At 42.4% G+C, this 17542-nt stretch overlaps 1 protein-coding gene across 5 annotated transcripts in view; it reads right to left on the reverse strand.

Annotated features, from left to right (window-relative positions):
- Positions 1-17542, reverse strand: part of LOC124795518 — a 96695-nt gene that overhangs the window by 66779 nt on the left and 12374 nt on the right. For 3 of the 5 annotated variants that reach the window (XM_047259582.1, XM_047259587.1, XM_047259583.1), the window contains one exon: positions 1298-1469. In XM_047259582.1, coding sequence (XP_047115538.1) covers positions 1298-1469 — 172 coding nt within the window. Of the gene's footprint in view, positions 1-1297; positions 1487-4111; positions 4156-17542 lie in introns of those variants that run through there. The other 2 variants (XM_047259584.1, XM_047259585.1) reach the window with 2 other exon arrangements.

The following is a 17542-nucleotide window of genomic DNA, read 5'->3' on the forward strand; positions in this document are numbered from 1 at the left end:
GAAAGTAATTTTCATAAATGAAAATCAACACTACTAACACATTTATGGAGGTTATTTTAAAAGAGGCACCAAAAGATAAAAGTTTATGGACTGGGTAAAAAAAAAAGGGGGGGGGGGGGGGACATACAAAATTTAACTGGTATCAGTGAGTTTAAATATAAACTCAGTGAAACTAGAGGATCAATTGTGAAGTTGTTATTTTTCAGTTGTGATCCACTTTTTTTCTTCTGGAAATATTAATAAGTGCATTCTTTTTTAAATGAATTTATCTTAAACAGACAATGATAATTTGTCCAGTACTATGCTATTGAAAATCTGTGCAACATGAGTCACGACACCTGAGTGTCTGTTATATAATGAGGGTAATTTGGTTCCTGCAACCAAACACATTTCCCTGAACTGTGAAGATGAGAATTTACTCTCGAATATATCCCCTTATCCCAACACCCTTCTACACTGAAGCAATGTTGGTCTTGCCCATCACATTCCTTCCTCCATTTGAATTTTATCTTTTTATTTACTTATTCTTCTCATCTATAAATGCCTCTGCTCTCCATTGTGTTTGCCATTTCTTCTACTTCTTCTTCCTCCTCCTCCTCCTCTAAAACAATTTTTTTTCTTCTTCTTCTTCTTCTTCTTAATTAATGTGCTGAGCTCCTATTAGTCTGAAGTTTTATATCACATATTTCACTATATTTCTCTTCAAGCAAGATAGATCTCTATCAGGCTAGGTTCCAACTACTCTTCCATCTCCCCCATACAATATCTCTTACCTCTCTGAAAAAGGAACCAATGGTTCCAAAACCTTGGAGTGCTGTTATTTAATTTTACATTTTTCTACTGGATACTGGGTGTTTCACTTTTGAATGTTCCTGGCTAACCATCTGTTAATTTGTTTATTTCAAATAGATCAGTTTCAATGTGTGTGAATGTGTGTGTGTGTGTGTGTGTGTGTGTGTGTGTGTGTGTGTGTGTAAAAGAAAGCTGCATCTGCATTCCCTCCAACCAGTTAGTCCTTTTCATACCAGTTTCTGTGGAAATGGTACAATTCCTTTTAGAATACAGACTGCCTATGGATGTTTGTTATTGCACGTTCAAATTCTATTAGGTAGGAAATCTAGTGCAAACCAAAGTTTGCTGCTGGGGGAAACTAGAATTCTGTATCTCAGCTGGTGATAGGACAAACAGTGATGAGAAATATTCATGTGTATGTCAATCTTTGTATGCCATAAAACGGTGTACTGAAAATGTATATAAAAAATGTAGCTTTTGATAAACCAAAACAATAAAAACAAACCTTTCAGATTTTGACAGTTCAAACAGTGACCTCAGAGCCTGCATGACATGCTTATTGTTCATAATTGAATGATGCACTTTCACAACTTCCATCAGAGATTTGGGATCAGTAGTGCATTTCAGGTTCTGCATCAGCAAGTCTCTGGAAGTTTGCACACCATGGGAAGAAACATCTGAAACATAAAACATGCTATTCCTTAAATTAAAAATAAATAAATAAAATAGAGAGAGAGAGAGAGAGAGAGAGAGAGAGAGAGAGAGAGAGAGAGAGAGAGAGAGAGAGAAGTGTTTTATGTGGAAGTGAACATTACACAAAAATGGCTCACTTGTATTTCCTTTTTCATTAAAGAAAATGAAAGTAAAAGAGATTTAAGGAGAATTGTTTAGTTCATCCATATTTCTTTGCTAATTTCAGAGGGGAGTGCACAGAGCAAGGAAGCAAAATCCACTCAGCAAACAAACGGTGACAGGGAATGTAGCAGTGCAGGGGAGCAGCCCCCCCCCTTTCCCTTCCTCCCTTACTGAGGCTACACTGTCTGTGCCATGTGTGCATCAAGTGTCTAAACAAGTAGGTCTCACTCAATGTATTGAGCCTTAAGTACTAAGAATGACCCATAATGGACTGAAACTGCTCCATCACTCATTATGCCATAATATTCGACAACGGCTACTAAACACACTGATATTTCATTGTTGTATGAAGCACCCATAATGGACTAAAACTGCTCCATCACTCATTAAGCCACAATATTCAACAACGGCTACTAAACACACTGATTGGACAGGAAACACTGGAATCCACCAACTTCCCTTGATTCAGAATTAGGGAGCATAAAAGAGGAGTATGTGCTGGCAGTAATGGATGGAGAAGACTGGCTGGGATCGACTTCCTCTACAGCACAGTTTTAATCCATCATAAACTTTGATTCACAACTCAGTTTCTTGCCAAGTAAAACAATTAATCCACAATGCTAATTTACAGGCAATCATGAAATTGGTTTACAAATACAACAACACTACTACAGGATTTAGAATAAAACGAAGTATTGTGTTGAACAGTTTGAAGTATACAAAATCATTGTACCAATTCAGAAACAAATTAAATCTAAATTTTAATACTATTCAAATTGCAAAAGATTATGCAGTAACTAGTTTAATGAATGAAATGTCCCACTTAATGCTCTGACACAAGAAAATTATTTCAAATATGAAACATTTGAATATAATACTCATTACCCAGATAATTTGTTAGGAGCTTGTCAAATTATGTGAATACATTACAGTCAGCTGGAACTGCTAATATTCACAGAATTAATACAATACATTCAAGGTAAATTTTCAGAAAGAACAGGATGAATGAAATCCTTATCAACATAAGGTGCATAAGTTCTCCTGAACAAAGCCTATACCAGATTGGATAATTGGTGGGCTGCAGGGGAAGAGGAGTTGGGAGGGGGGTGGAGGGAGGCTACAGACTCTAGAATAATTAAGTAATGAAGGTAAACAATACAAGTAAGATGCTAACAAAGAGAGAGGATTTAGCACACAGTACACAAGAAGTAAGAAGAAACAGAAGTGGGAAATGATGGGTCTGATGCGGGGGGGTGGGGGGGGCGGTGGGGTGCAGGGAAGGGGGGGAGGGAAGGGGGGGGGCACATAACAGGATGGAGAAAAGTTGGGCAACAACAGAAAACAGATGGTGTGCCTAGAAGTTTTTAATTTTTCCCACAAAATGACATTCCTATATCAGCCAAAAGTATCAAGTTTTCCAACGATCGACTTTTGTAATTGTTTTGCAAGTGATGTGTTTTTCTACATCTTGTCAAGATAAGTTACATACTTGAAATAGCAAATTCTAAATTGATGTAGGAAAAGCATGACCAAGGGTAAATTCTGTTTTTTTTTTTCACCCCATTTTTCTGAACCCAGTCTAATAATTATTTTGTGCTGAGACTGGTCCATCTTGTTGCGTTTTAGAATTTGGCATTTTCAAAGTCAATATTTCAAACATCTTGTTACTGGTTTCTACTCTTCAATATTGTGTTTTGGTACTATGGCATTATTACTTTATTTTTGTAAGTAACTTTTTATGCATAAATCTGATGCTTCTCAAAGTTCAATCTTTAACTAGGAAATCCCATAAACTACAAAGGAAGGAAGGAAGAAATGAAGAAAGGAGGAAGGACAGGAAAATTAGGGTTTTGTACCTTGTCAATGGTTAGGTTTTTAGGGGTGGAGCAAATGCTCAGATAGGGCGATGGTAGGAAAGGGAATTTTCCATAGCCTTTTAAAAGAAATAATCTACGCATTTTCCTTGAGTGATTTATGGAAATTACATAAAACCCAAATCTGGATGACTGGATTGTGATTTGAATCTCTGTCCTCTCGAATGTCCAGCATGTTACCAACTTGCTCAGTTCAAAGAATAAAAATACTTTTATATTGGGGGCTTCAAGTTATTCCATTCCATTGAGAGACATCAAAGTATGATGGTCAAAGTCAGCACTTGGTGGATGGAGCTTCTGTTAAGTACAGGTCACTTGAGATTATGAGAAACTGTAAAGAAGCTTGTTGGTAATGAGCAATGCAATAATATGACTACACATTATCTTCTTACAAAAACTTGAAAATATACACTGGAGTGAAAAGTCACACTTTTAAGTAAGGTAAGTAACAAATTTAATGTCTTGACAGTAGTGTTGTCATTATTAGATGAGATTAGATGTATGTTCCATAGAGCCAAAAATGACATGATTCTCGTAGGTGTGGACCAAGTCAGAAAGTATAACATAAAACATTTGAATATAATACTCACTACCCATATCATGGACCATGAACCATGAACCATGGACCTTGCCGTTGGTGGGGAGGCTTGCGTGCCTCAGCGATACAGATAGCCGTACCGTAGGTGCAACCACAACGGAGGGGTATCTGTTGAGAGGCCAGACAAACGTGTGGTTCCTGAAGAGGGCAGCAGCCTTTTCAGTAGTTGCAAGGGCAACAGTCTGGATGATTGACTGATCTGGCCTTGTAACAATAACCAAAACGGCCTTGCTGTGCTGGTACTGCGAACGGCTGAAAGCAAGGGGAAACTACAGCCGTAATTTTTCCCGAGGGCATGCAGCTTTACTGTATGATTAAATGATGATGGCGTCCTCTTGGGTAAAATATTCCGGAGGTAAAATAGTCCCCCATTCGGATCTCCGGGCGGGGACTACTCAAGAGGATGTCGTTATCAGGAGAAAGAAAACTGGCGTTCTACGGATCGGAGCGTGGAATGTCAGATCCCTTAATCGGGCAGGTAGGTTAGAAAATTTAAAAAGGGAAATGGATAGGTTGAAGTTAGATATAGTGGGAATTAGTGAAGTTCGGTGGCAGGAGGAACAAGACTTCTGGTCAGGTGACTACAGGGTTATAAACACAAAATCAAATAGGGGTAATGCAGGAGTAGGTTTAATAATGAATAGGAAAATAGGAATGCAGGTAAGCTACTAAAAACAGCATACTGAACGCATTATTGTGGCCAAGATAGATACGAAGCCCACACCTACTACAGTAGTACAAGTTTATATGCCAACTGGCTCTGCAGATAACAAAGAAATTGAAGAAATGTATGATGAAATAAAAGAAATTATTCAGATCGTGAAGGGAGACGAAAATTTAATAGTCATGGGTGATTGGAATTCGAGTGTAGGAAAAGGGAGAGAAGGAAACATAGTAGGTGAATATGGATTGGGGCTAAGAAATGAAAGAGGAAGCCGCCTGGTAGAATTTTGCACAGAGCACAACATAATCATAACTAACACTCGGTTTAAGAATCATGAAAGAAGGTTGTATACATGGAAGAACCCTGGAGATACTAGAAGGTATCAGAAAGATTATATAATGGTAAGACAGAGATTTAGGAACCAGGTTTTAAATTGTAAGACATTTCCAGGGGCAGATGTAGATTAAAACTGAAGAAACTGCAAAAAGGTGGGAATTTAAGGAGATGGGACCTGGATAAACTGAAAGAACCAGAGGTTGTACAGAGTTTCAGGGAGAGCATAAGGGAACAATTGACAGGAATGGGGGAAAGAAATACAGTAGAAGAAGAATGGGTAGCTTTGAGTGATGAAGTAGCGAAGGCAGCAGAGGATCAAGTAGGTAAAAAGACGAGGGCTAGTAGAAATCCTTGGGTAACAGAAGAAATATTGAATTTAATTGATGAAAGGAGAAAATATAAAAATGCAGTAAATGAAGCAGGCAAAAAGGAATACAAACGTCTCAAAAATGAGATCGACAAGAAGTGAAAAATGGCTAAGCAGGGATGGCTAGAGGACAAATGTAAGGATGTACAGGCCTATCTCACTAGGGGTAAGATAGATACTGCCTACAGGAAAATTAAAGAGACCTTTGGAGATAAGAGAACGACTTGTATGAATATCAAGAGCTCAGATGGAAACGCAGTTCTAAGCAAAGAAGGGAAAGCAGAAAGGTGGAAGGAGCATATAGAGGGTCTATACAAGGGTGATGTACTTGCGGACAATATTATGGAAATGGAAGAGGATGTAGATGAAGATGAAATGGGAGATATGATACTGCGTGAAGAGTTTGACAGAGCACTGAAAGACCTGAGTCGAAACAAGGCCCCGGGAGTAGACAATATTCTATTAGAACCACTGACGGCCTTGGGAGAGCCAGTCCTAACAAAACTCTACCATCTGGTGAGCAAGATGTATGAGACAGGCGAAATACCCTCAGACTTCAAGAAGAATATAATAATTCCAATCCCAAAGAAAGCAGGTGTTGACAGATGTGAAAATTACCGAACTATCAGTTTAATAAGTCACAGCTGCAAAACACTAACACGAATTCTTTACAGACGAATGGAAAAACTAGTAGAAGCCAACCTCGGGGAAGATCAGTTTGGATTCCGTAGAAACACTGGAACACGTGAGGCAATACTGACCTTACGACTTATCTTAGAAGAAAGATTAAGGAAAGGCAAACCTATGTTTCTAGCATTTGTAGACTTAGAGAAAGCTTTTGACAATGTTGACTGGAATACTCTCTTTCAAATTCTAAAGGTGGCAGGGGTAAAATACAGGGAGCGAAAGGCTATTTACAATTTGTACAGAAACCAGATGGCAGTTATAAGAGTCGAGGGACATGAAAGGGAAGCAATGGTTGGGAAGGGAGTAAGACAGGGTTGTAGCCTCTCCCCGATGTTGTTCAATCTGTATATTGAGCAAGCAGTAAAGGAAACAAAAGAAAAATTCGGAGTAGGTATTAAAATTCATGGATAAGAAATAAAAACTTTGAGGTTCACCGATGACATTGTAATTCAGTCAGAGACAGCAAAGGGCTTGGAGGAGCAGTTGAATGGAATGGACAGTGTCTTGAAAGGAGGATATAAGATGAACATCAACAAAAGGAAAACAAGGATAATGGAATGTAGTATAATTAAGTCGGGTGATGCTGAGGGAATTAGATTAGGAAATGAGGCACTTAAAGTAGTAAAGGAGTTTTGCTATTTGGGGAGCAAAATAACTGATGATGGTCGAAGTAGAGAGGATATAAAATGTAGGCTGGCAATGGCAAGGAAAGCGTTTCTGAAGAAGGGAAATTTGTTAATATCCAGTATTGATTTAAGTGTCAGGAAGTCATTTCTGAAAGTATTCGTATGGAGTGTAGCCATGTATGGAAGTGAAACATGGACGATAAATAGTTTGGACAAGAAGAGAATAGAAGCTTTCAAAATGTGGTGCTACAGAAGAATGCTGAAGATTAGATGGGTAGATCACATAACTAATGAGGAAGTATTGAATGGGTAGATCACATAACTAATGAGGAAGTATTGAATAGGATTGGGGAGAAGAGAAGTTTGTGGCACAACTTGACCAGAAGAAGGGATCGGTTGGTAGGACATGTTCTGAGGCATCAAGGGATCACCAATTTAGTATTGGAGGGCAGCGTGGAGGGTAAAAATCGTAGAGGGAGACCAAGAGATGAATACACTAAGCAGATTCAGGAGGATGTAGGTTGCAGTAGGTACTGGGAGATGAAAAAGCTTGCACAGGATAGAGTAGCATGGAGAGCTGCATCAAACCAGTCTCAGGACTGAAGACCACAACAACAACACCCATATCATTTGTTAGGAGATTGTCAAATTATGTGAATACATTACAGTAAGCTGGAACTGTTAATATTCACAGAATTAATACAATGTCAGAACAAAACATAGTTATGCACTTCTAATAATGTTATTACACACAAAATGCCTAATCTCGACTGTTGTTACCAAATTCTGTCGAAACTGAAATCTAACAGACATTCTTAAGCTGGTCTAACAGACCCTGTTAAGATATTCACATATAGAGTAGAAGGAGTTGCCTATCAAAAAGTCTTTAAACCTCTGTTTGAACTGTGCTTTATCTAAAACCAAGTTTTTAATGGTTGCTGGCAATTTATTGAAAATGTGTATTGCTGAATATTGGACATCTTTTGAGACCAAGATAAGTGATTTTAGGTCTTCATATACATTCTTCTTATTCCCAGTATTGAAACTATGTATTGAGATATTGGTTGGAAACAGAGACATATTAATTGAAAGGTTGTTTCACAAGGTTAGTGTCACAAGATTCGTGAAGGAAACTGCCTGTGACCTTTGTGAAGAAACTATTCCAGCATTCATCTGAAATGACTGAGGAAAAACTGAAATGAAACAAAATCTGAAAGGTTGGGGATTTGAACACTATTCCTCCTAAATACGAGTGCATTGTCTTAATCACTGCACCATCACATTGCTGTCAGCATTCAGTTGGAAACCCCACAAATGACAGCCCAAACAATGCACTAAACTATCTCATGTTGCACATTTGTCCAAACAGCATGCTGCAGCCAACAAGCTAATAAAAGTTGCCACTGCTATTGTCAAAATGACAGCAACTCATTCCTACATATCATCATTTTGTCTTTTGTACAGCATGAGAAGGCAACTGCTACAGTAGAAAGCCATAAATACTACAATACTAATAAATGTCATAAGAGCACACAAAATCTTACTGTTTTTGGTAATATTTGTAAACAATGACTACAAGAAGAAGTCGTATCATATTAAATTTGTTACTGCATGTGATATCAGCATGAAAAAACTGTGTGTTGAATATAGCACCCCAAGATATTTCAATAGCCAAGTGACCAACCACTAAGAAACTACAGTGTTTTATTGAAAAGACCAAACAATGAAAAATCCAGGATGGAATAACAACAATATTATAAAAAGGAAAGATTGCTGCACACAATATAGAGGAGACAACATATAGACTGCCATACATGTTGAGTTTTAGCTGAAAGGCCTTTTTCTAAAGTAAACCACTCTCTCAAAGAGTCATGCAAGCACAACTCTCAAACACATGACCATTGTCTCTGGACAAACAGATATCTTGTGCCTTATCTCTCCAGTCGCCTACCACCTCTGTGAGTCCCAATGTCCGACCACAAAGGAGCATTCCCTCTTGATTCATTACCACCCAGGGCTGGAGAAACAATCTCAGGATTTCGACTACCTATCACCTTACCCTGAAATGAGGAACTTCATACCCACTATCCTTCCCACCCTTCTCACCGTGGTATTCCACTGACCACCAAACCTACACAATATCCTTGTCCACCCCTACTCCAACCCTGCTTCCAACTCCTTGCCTCATGGCTCACTTCCCTACAACAGACCTAGAGGCCAGACCTGCACCATACAAACTTCCAACCATGTGCTGCATTCCACAAACAAGATGTTTGTCCGCATGAGTGGCCTCTGGCAAACTCTGGCCAAGAGACAGCTGGACCACTCAGTTGCTGAGATTGCTGCCCAACACAGCATTATTCAGTCTGGTGACTGCTTCACTGCCTGTGTCATCTGGATCCTTCCTACCAACATCAGATTTTCTTAATAGCACATGTGGGTACTTTCCCTGCAATATATCCAATGTTTCTGTAACTACCCTGGCCTCAACATTTGTTAGTCCCTATCCTTCACCCACCATCCTATTCCCTTCACCCACTCTAGCACTACACAGCTTTTTATTCCACCAGTGCACACACAATCTTTCTTCCCCTCCTCTACTTCTCTCCTTTTCTGCTCCTCTCCCTCCCCCCATCCCCCTCCGAGTCTCCTTCCCGACTGCACCCAGCTACCCTACCCTGTCCACACGACATCCTTTCATGCTCTCAGAAGCAGCACTTTACCTTCTTCCCCCATCCCTACCCTTCTATCCCTCCCCCAACCCACCCCAGCCTCCTCTTCACCCCCACCACCCAGACTGCTTCTCACATTAGGTGTGGTTGCTTGCAGTGTAGCCTCAGTGGTCAGAAAAAGTAGTCATGTGTGCATGTGTGAGTTGTTAGAAAAAGGCCTTTTAGCTGAAAGCTCAACATGTATGGCAGCCCTTTTGTTGTGTCTGTCTGTGACTCAACATCTTCTCTATATAGTGAGTAGCAATCTTTCCTTTCCATTATACTGTTTTATGGCCACTTATTTATGAAGTATGAATGGTTTGGCCTTGAAGTGAGAAGGCTAATGTAGCATCCCTGCCAGCATGAATTATTTATGCTTCATAAACAGGTCATAACACTTTAGCTCCACTGGATTCCACTAAAGTCAACAGCTTCATTAACATGCTATTCAAGATGCTTATTTGCTAAAGAAATTGTAAGAGGGATTAAAACACAACTGATTTCTGAACCATCCAAATTTTTGTTTGACCTTTGGAATGACAACTAATTCATACGTGTGTCACAGGTTTACTATTAGCCTGCTTGGGGTGCTTACTGTCGCCCAACTAATAAGAATGTATGAGAACTTATTTATGTCAGTTCAGGTTTTAGATACGTACTATTTACACCAACACTCAAAGGAATTCTTGGTGGGGAACAAATGCACAAAATACAAACAAAGTCTTCAAGCCACAGAAACGGACCTACAAATTATACGAGCTAAGAATGATAATCAAAAACAGTAACTGAGCTAACTGAAAAGATCTGCTCAAAACATTGGGGTTTCATCTACACCAGTCAGATATGTACATGAAAGTAGCCTTAATAATTACTATAACAAACCGCTCTGGCCTTGATCATGATCATCATCATCTATATTGAGTTTACATGGAAGAATAAACATAAAAATCAAAACACCATTTCTATCAAAGGATAAAATTTTACAACAAATAACTAAAGAGATTATTAAGAGAGACTTACTTAAAGATAGAATTAAAAAGTACCTGTAAAGCAATACGTTATTTGCAGTGAAGGATGACAACACAACACCCAGTCCCTGAGTGGATAAAATTCCCTGACTCAGCCGGGAATCAAACCTGAGCCCAAAGGATTGACAATCCATCATGCTGACCATTCAGCTACTGGGGGTAGACAGTGAAGGATTAATTCGTCAACACAGATTGCGAGTTTGATATAAATGTAACTCAAGTAAATAATAACAAAACACATCTATCATTTTACAACACATAGTCAACTTCTTGTCCCATCGTTGTCATACTGAACCTGTAAATATGTACATACAAGTGTATACGAATTATATTTATGTAGGAAAGTTCTGGCAGAAAGAAAATATTTAAAAGTAAAGGAGGCTACTCACTTAATAGCAGAGGGGCTGAATGATCAAGAGACACATGCAGAAGAGAATGAAAACTTTGCTAGTTTATGAAAGAAATCCTTTGACAGCCCCCCCCCCCCCCCCCCCCCGCCCACCCCCCCAAACACACACACACAAAATTCAAATTTTATTAGTCTTAAAATGTAGTACCACGAGTCCAATATCCTTGTAAAAGTTATCCACAGATGGTAAATGTTTTCTTCTTATTCTACTACTACTACTACTACTACTACTACTACTACTATCAGTACATGAAGACTTATTTCAAAAGGGAGTTAATTAATGTAAGAGAACATGAAGTATGACTTATAAGACTAACAGGATTTACAACTTCCTTTATACCATAATAAAATAACACAACAGGGAGAGGGGGAATGGGGTGGGAGGGAGGTTCCCACCCCATGTCCTCTCTCTCTTTTTGCTGCATTTAAGACATGAGGGTCGATCCTCTCAACACACACACTGTCTAAATTTCTTGTGACACAGTAAAATTATGCACCAAACTGATTCAGTCTGGTTCAGGTTCATTGATTATATCTTCATGATTTGAATTCATGGCCAAGACACATTGTTTTTGTTCCTTCACAACATCAACACCACCTCTCTCATCTACTTCGCATGGTCCTCCTCAACCCAGCGTGCCACCTTTCTAGATGTTGACCTCCTCCTCTCTGATGGCCATATTCACACCTCTGTCCACCAACCGTACCTGTATTTTGACAGCTTGACACCCCTTCCACACCAAAAAATCCCTCCCATACAGCCTGGCCACCCAGGGACGGCATTTCTGCAGTGACAAAAACTTCCTTGCTCAGTACGCTGAGGGTCTCACCATGGCCTTCAAAGACAGGCACTATCTCCCAGACCTAGACCACAAGCAGATCTCCCCTGCCATTTCTCCTCACACCCCCAATCCTCCCACCTCACCCAAGACCCAGACAGAAAAGTTTATGCCAGTCATCACCCTTTACCACCCTGGACTGGAACAACTCAACCACATCCTTCGACAGGACTTCGATTACCTATTGTCATGCCCTGAAGTGAGGGACATCCTACCCAAGATACTTCCCACCCCTCCTACAGTGTTGTTCTGTTGCCCACTCAACCGTCACAACATCCTAGTCCACCCCTCTGCCACTCCCAATCCCAACCCCCTGCCACAAGGATCATACCCCTATGGAGCACTCAGGTGCAAAACCTGGCCAATCTGCCCACCCAGCTCTTCCTACTCCAGTCCTGTCACAGGTTTATCCTACCCCACCAGGGGCTGGGCCATCTGTGAAACCAGTCATGTCATTTATCAGCTCTGCTGTAGTCATTGTACAGCTTTTCATGTTGATATGAACATCAAATTTCTGTTCAACAGGATTGGTTTTGTTTTGCTTTAGGGCAAAAAAACAACTGGGGTCATACACGCCTAAGTCAAAACTATATTACACGAAGACAGAGAGGAGTTAAAAAACGACTACACATCAGTCCCAAATAACATAATAGAAGACAGCTAAACACAGGCAAGTGGAAAAATGGCTAAAAAAAGACACCATACAGAAACAGAGGTCCAAAACTAAAAATTAAATGGCCTTTGCCATATTGCTTTGGTGGATAAAAATTAAAACACAGTCGACAGCCCGCACATCATTTGCTAAAACAGCCGATAACTCAGACGGCAAACCCAAGCGGGAATGTAACCGGTTAAAAAAATGGACAGTCCGTCAGGAAGTAGCGGACAGTTAAAACTTGGGGCGCAATGTGTACAAAGTGGTGAAGTAGCGCCACTTATGAAATGACAATGGCTAAAAAGGCACTGCCCAATATGCAGCCTACTTAAAATAACCTCCTCCCGGTGGGAGGGCTGAGAAGAGGTTGTCCAAGCAACTGGGAGAGGCTTAATAAGATGGAGCTTATTCCCGTGAAGCGAGGACCATTGGCGATGCCAAAGGGACACCACCTCCTGAAAGACGGCAACACAGAGATCATCAGAGGGAATATAGGAACTCGCAGGCTGAGGTATGAGGACCGCAGCCTTGGCAACACCATCAGCAGCCTCGTTTCCTGGCAGACCGACATTACCAGGAACCCACAGAAACATCACACTGGCTCCACCAAGAGTGAGCAGTTGACAGTTTTCCTGGACATGCTGCACTAAGGGATGGCAGCGCACACAGACTTTGAAGGGCACTGAGTGAGTCTGAGCAGAGGACAGAATCGAAAAGGCTGTGTCGCTGGATGTACTCCGTGGCCTGATACAGGCCAAAGAGCCTGGCTGTAAATACTGAGCAGTGTGCTGGAAGTTGATATCAAAAGACACGGGTGCCAATGGCGAAGGCACACCCGACCCCACTATCAGTCTGAGAGCCATCAGTGTATACAAAGGTACTATTGCGAAGATCCATGCAAAGGTCATGAAAAAGAAGGTGATTGACTGAGGCTGGAGTAGTTTCCTTAGGAAGTGAATGGAAGGCCAAGGTTAATATGGGCCACTACAGAAAGCCAAGTTGGTGAAGAGTTCACGCCCACCAGGAAAGGTGCAGGTAGTGTTAAGTTAAGCTGCCGTAGCAAGTGCTGAAAGTGGACTCCAGGAGGTAACAGAGAAGAGGGATGTGCCTCATACTGGTGATCAAAGGAATCATCAAAGAAGAAGGCATAGGATGGGTGGTCACGCATGGAAGACAAATGGCATGCATACCTGCTGAGAAGAAAGTCAGGGCGGTAGGAGAGTGGCAGTTCAGCAGCTTCAGCATACCGACTCTCAACTGGGCTAGTGTAAAAAGATGCCCGTGGCCAAATGGATGCCATGATTGTTGATAGTACTGAGATGGTGTAAGATTGATGGATGTGCAGGTGCATAAACAAAGCACCCATGGTCAAGTTTTGAACGGACTAGGGACTGGTACAAAAGGAGGAGGGTGGCACGATTGCCACCCCAGGAAGTACCATTGAGGACACACTGAGGAACCACGTACAGCGGACTGCCAGGTAAGACACATGGGAGGGCCAAGAGCATTTCCTATCGAGCATGAGCCCCAGGAATTTCGTAGTTACAATGAACGGAAGGGCAACAGGCCCAAGATGTAAAGATGGTAGGAGAAACTAACTGCATTGCCAGAAATTTATACACATGGTTTTGTCCGTGGAAAAGCGAAAGCTATTGTCAATGCTCCAGTAATAAAGATAACCATGACATCGCTGAAGACACCGCTCAGTGAGACAGTCCATGGAGAACTGCAATAGAGGGCAAAATCGTCAACAAAAAAGGAGCCAGAGATGTCCGGTGGGAGACAGGCCATTATAGCGTTTATTGCAATAGCAAAGAGGACGACACTCAGGATGGAACACTGAGGCACACCATTTTCCTGGATAAAGGTGTCTGACGAGGCAGAACCCACCTTGAAAACGCGATTTTTTAAAAAATGCCTGAAGGAAACAGGGCAGGTGGCCACAGAAGCCCCACATGTAAAGAGTATGGAGAATACCAGTTCTCCAGCAGGTGTCGCAGACCTTCTCCAAATCGAAAAACACGGCCAGTCTGGGATTTCCGCAGAAAACTATTCATGAATACGGTGGATAAAGTAACGAGATGGTCAACTGCAGAATGCCAACTGGAAATCCACACTGTGCATTTGTCAGTAAATTGCTAGACTTGAGCCACCATACCAGCCGGGCATGAATCATAAGTTCCATCACCTTGCAAATGCAGCTGGTAAGAGAGATGGGGCAGTAGCTAGAAGGAAGGTTTTTGTCCTTATCGGGCTTAGGTATGGGTATGACTGTGGCTTCACGCCAGCGTCCGGGAAATGGGCCCCCTGCCCAGATGCATTTGTGCAAGAGAAAGGTGCTGCAACATCTGAATGTGGATGGCGCCTGGCCCTGGGGCGGAGGTTCTGGATGAACTAGCTTCCTCATAGTAAAGGTGGCACTGTAGCACTCACGATTCGGAGAAGAGAAGGGTGTTGCCTGAGTCTCCTCCACTCGTTTCCGATGGATGAAGGCAGGGTGATAGTGGGAAGAGCTCGAAACTTCTGCAAAATGGCAGCCCCAGGTGTTGGAGATAGCAATAGGGTCCATGAGGACATCATCTACTATTGTCAGGCTGGAAATTGGGGAATGGATCTTAGTCCCAGAGAGCCGTTGGAGGTTGGCCCACACGACAGAGGAAGGAGTGGAACTGTTAAGAGAACCAGTGAATGAAATCCAGCTAGCTTTTTTGCTGTCCTGAAGAACGTGATGACACTTTGCACTCATCTGTTTACAATGAATGCAGTTTGCCACCATAGGATCACAGTTAAAAATGCAGAGAGCATATCTCCGTGCGCAAATTTTGTCGCAGCATGTTTCAACCCACCAAGGGACTGGGACACAATGTGGTAAAGAGGAAGAGCAAGGAATGGAACGTTCTGCAGCAGGAAGGGTAACATTTGTGAGATATTCCATCTGGTCATCACAGCTGGGGAAATCATGGTCTTTGAAGGTCGCCAAGGAGGAGTAAAGCTGCTAGTCAGCCTTAGTAAGCTGTTTTTTTGGTGTGCACGTGGATGGGGTAGGAGTCAGCAAATGGATAGCACATGGGAAATGGCCGCTCAAGTAGGTGTCAGAAAGAACGGACCACTCAAGACGATGGGCAAGCTGGGCGGTGAAAAAGGATAGGTCCAAATGGGAATAGGTGTTGAAGGAGTCGGAAAGGAAAGTGGGTGCTCCAGTGTTAAGGCAGAAGAGGTAAAGTTCGTTCAGAAGGTCAGTCAAGAGGGCATTTCTCTGACAGGTCTTGGGAGAACCCCAAAGGGGATGATGTGCGTTAAAGTCACCAAGTAGCAAAAATGGGGGAGGTAGCTGCCCAATAAGCTGAAGGAAGTCTGCCCTGGTGACATCGAATGACGGAGGGACATAAATGGTACAGAGGGAAAAAGTCAGGTGGGGAAGAAAAAGGTGAACTACAACAACTTGAAGATGGGTAGTCAGGAAGATGGGTTGATTACGAATGTCTTCCCATACGAGCAGCATGACGCCACCATGAGATGGAATGCCGACCTCAGGGGGAAGCTCAAAACAAATTGGTAGGAGAGCTCAAAGTGGTCGTGAGAGCGCAATTTCGTTTCCTAAAGGCAGAATACAAGGGGACGCTGGGATGCTAAAAGTAGCCGTAAATCCTCTTTGTGGGACCAAAGGCCATGAATGTTCCATTGGAGGAGAGTCATGATGAGGAAGAGATGTAGGGGTGTAACCTCAGTGGCTGCCACTGAAGAGTCACTACTACAGATCACAGAGGCAGGAGGATCCTGCTCCATGGGGCCCACAGAAGCATCGGCTTGCTTGTGCAGTCCAATGCTGAAAAACAGTTGGTGGTGTGCACCGGCAACATGGAGGCTGGCCGGGCTAGGTATCATGTGACATCACCGTCGAAGACGATCTTCGAGTTGGTGAAGGAGGAGACCGTTTGCCTTTGGTGGACTTCTTTGAGCCTTTCCGGTTAGAGGAAGACTGGGGTGTTGTTTGGCTGGAGGGACAAAGGAAGTCTTCACAGAAGTGCTCCTCCCATCCTTTCTGGCCTACCAGTTGTGTATCTGGTGGCTTCGCCCCTTGAGCCAAGAGTCTGATGGCTTGTTGCCCACAATGCGATGCTACCTTGACACTGGGCGATTTCACAACCTCAGAGCTGAATCTGAGGTTGCAAGCCTGCGTGGCACTTTTTCTTTACCCGCATCTCTTGGACAGGACGCTCAGCAAGATACACAGGACAATCCTGAGATGAGGTGGCATGGTCTCCATTGCAGTTGATACAGCACAGAGAAGGAGGCGGACAATCGCCCTCGTGCGCATCCCTACCGCAGGTGACATTTGGCTGGGTTTTGACAAGACATTATAGTGTGGTTGAAACAAGGACACTGGTAGCAGCGCATCAGGTTTGGAATATACGGATGGATTGTGATAATTTCATAGGCTGCTTTGACTTTGGACAGGACGGAAGCACCACTCTATCAAAGGTGAGAAGAAAAGTGCGGGTGGGTACTAAGGAGAATCTACCTTTTTCATTACATGATGGATGGCAATGACGCTCTCATCAGAGAAATAAGATTGGATGTTGGTCTCAGTTAGATCGTTGAGAAGCCTGGTGTAAATTACACCATGGGTAAAGGGAGCCACGGAGAAGCGAGGCAGCAAGCAGTTGTCATGCTTGAGAATCAGAAGCAGTCTCCAAAAGCAAAGTGCCATTTGTAAATGAGAGAAGGATTTCATATGGCCGACAATTGCATCAATACCTTTCTGAATAATAAATGGATTTACCGTAGCAAAGGACTGACCATCTTCAGTACGTGAGACCACAGGGAACTGTGGTGCACTGGGAAGGGTCTTTGAACCAGTAGCCTCATGATGTTGATTGTGAAGATGATTGACTCACTGTGAGGCAACCCCCGTGATTGCCAGCATATCCGATGACGCACTCCTTCCAACTGGGGGTCCCCTTCACAAGGGGGCACACCCGCCTTAGGTGATTTTTCACACCTCCTGAATACCTGATAGAGGGATCAATCGGCAATTCGGGAAGGTTGCAGTTCAGGGAATCACCCCTCCCTGGGCCTGGCCTATACCAGGGGGTATGTG

This window comes from Schistocerca piceifrons, chromosome 4, assembly GCF_021461385.2.
Source record: "Schistocerca piceifrons isolate TAMUIC-IGC-003096 chromosome 4, iqSchPice1.1, whole genome shotgun sequence".
NCBI lineage: Eukaryota > Metazoa > Arthropoda > Insecta > Orthoptera > Acrididae > Schistocerca > Schistocerca piceifrons.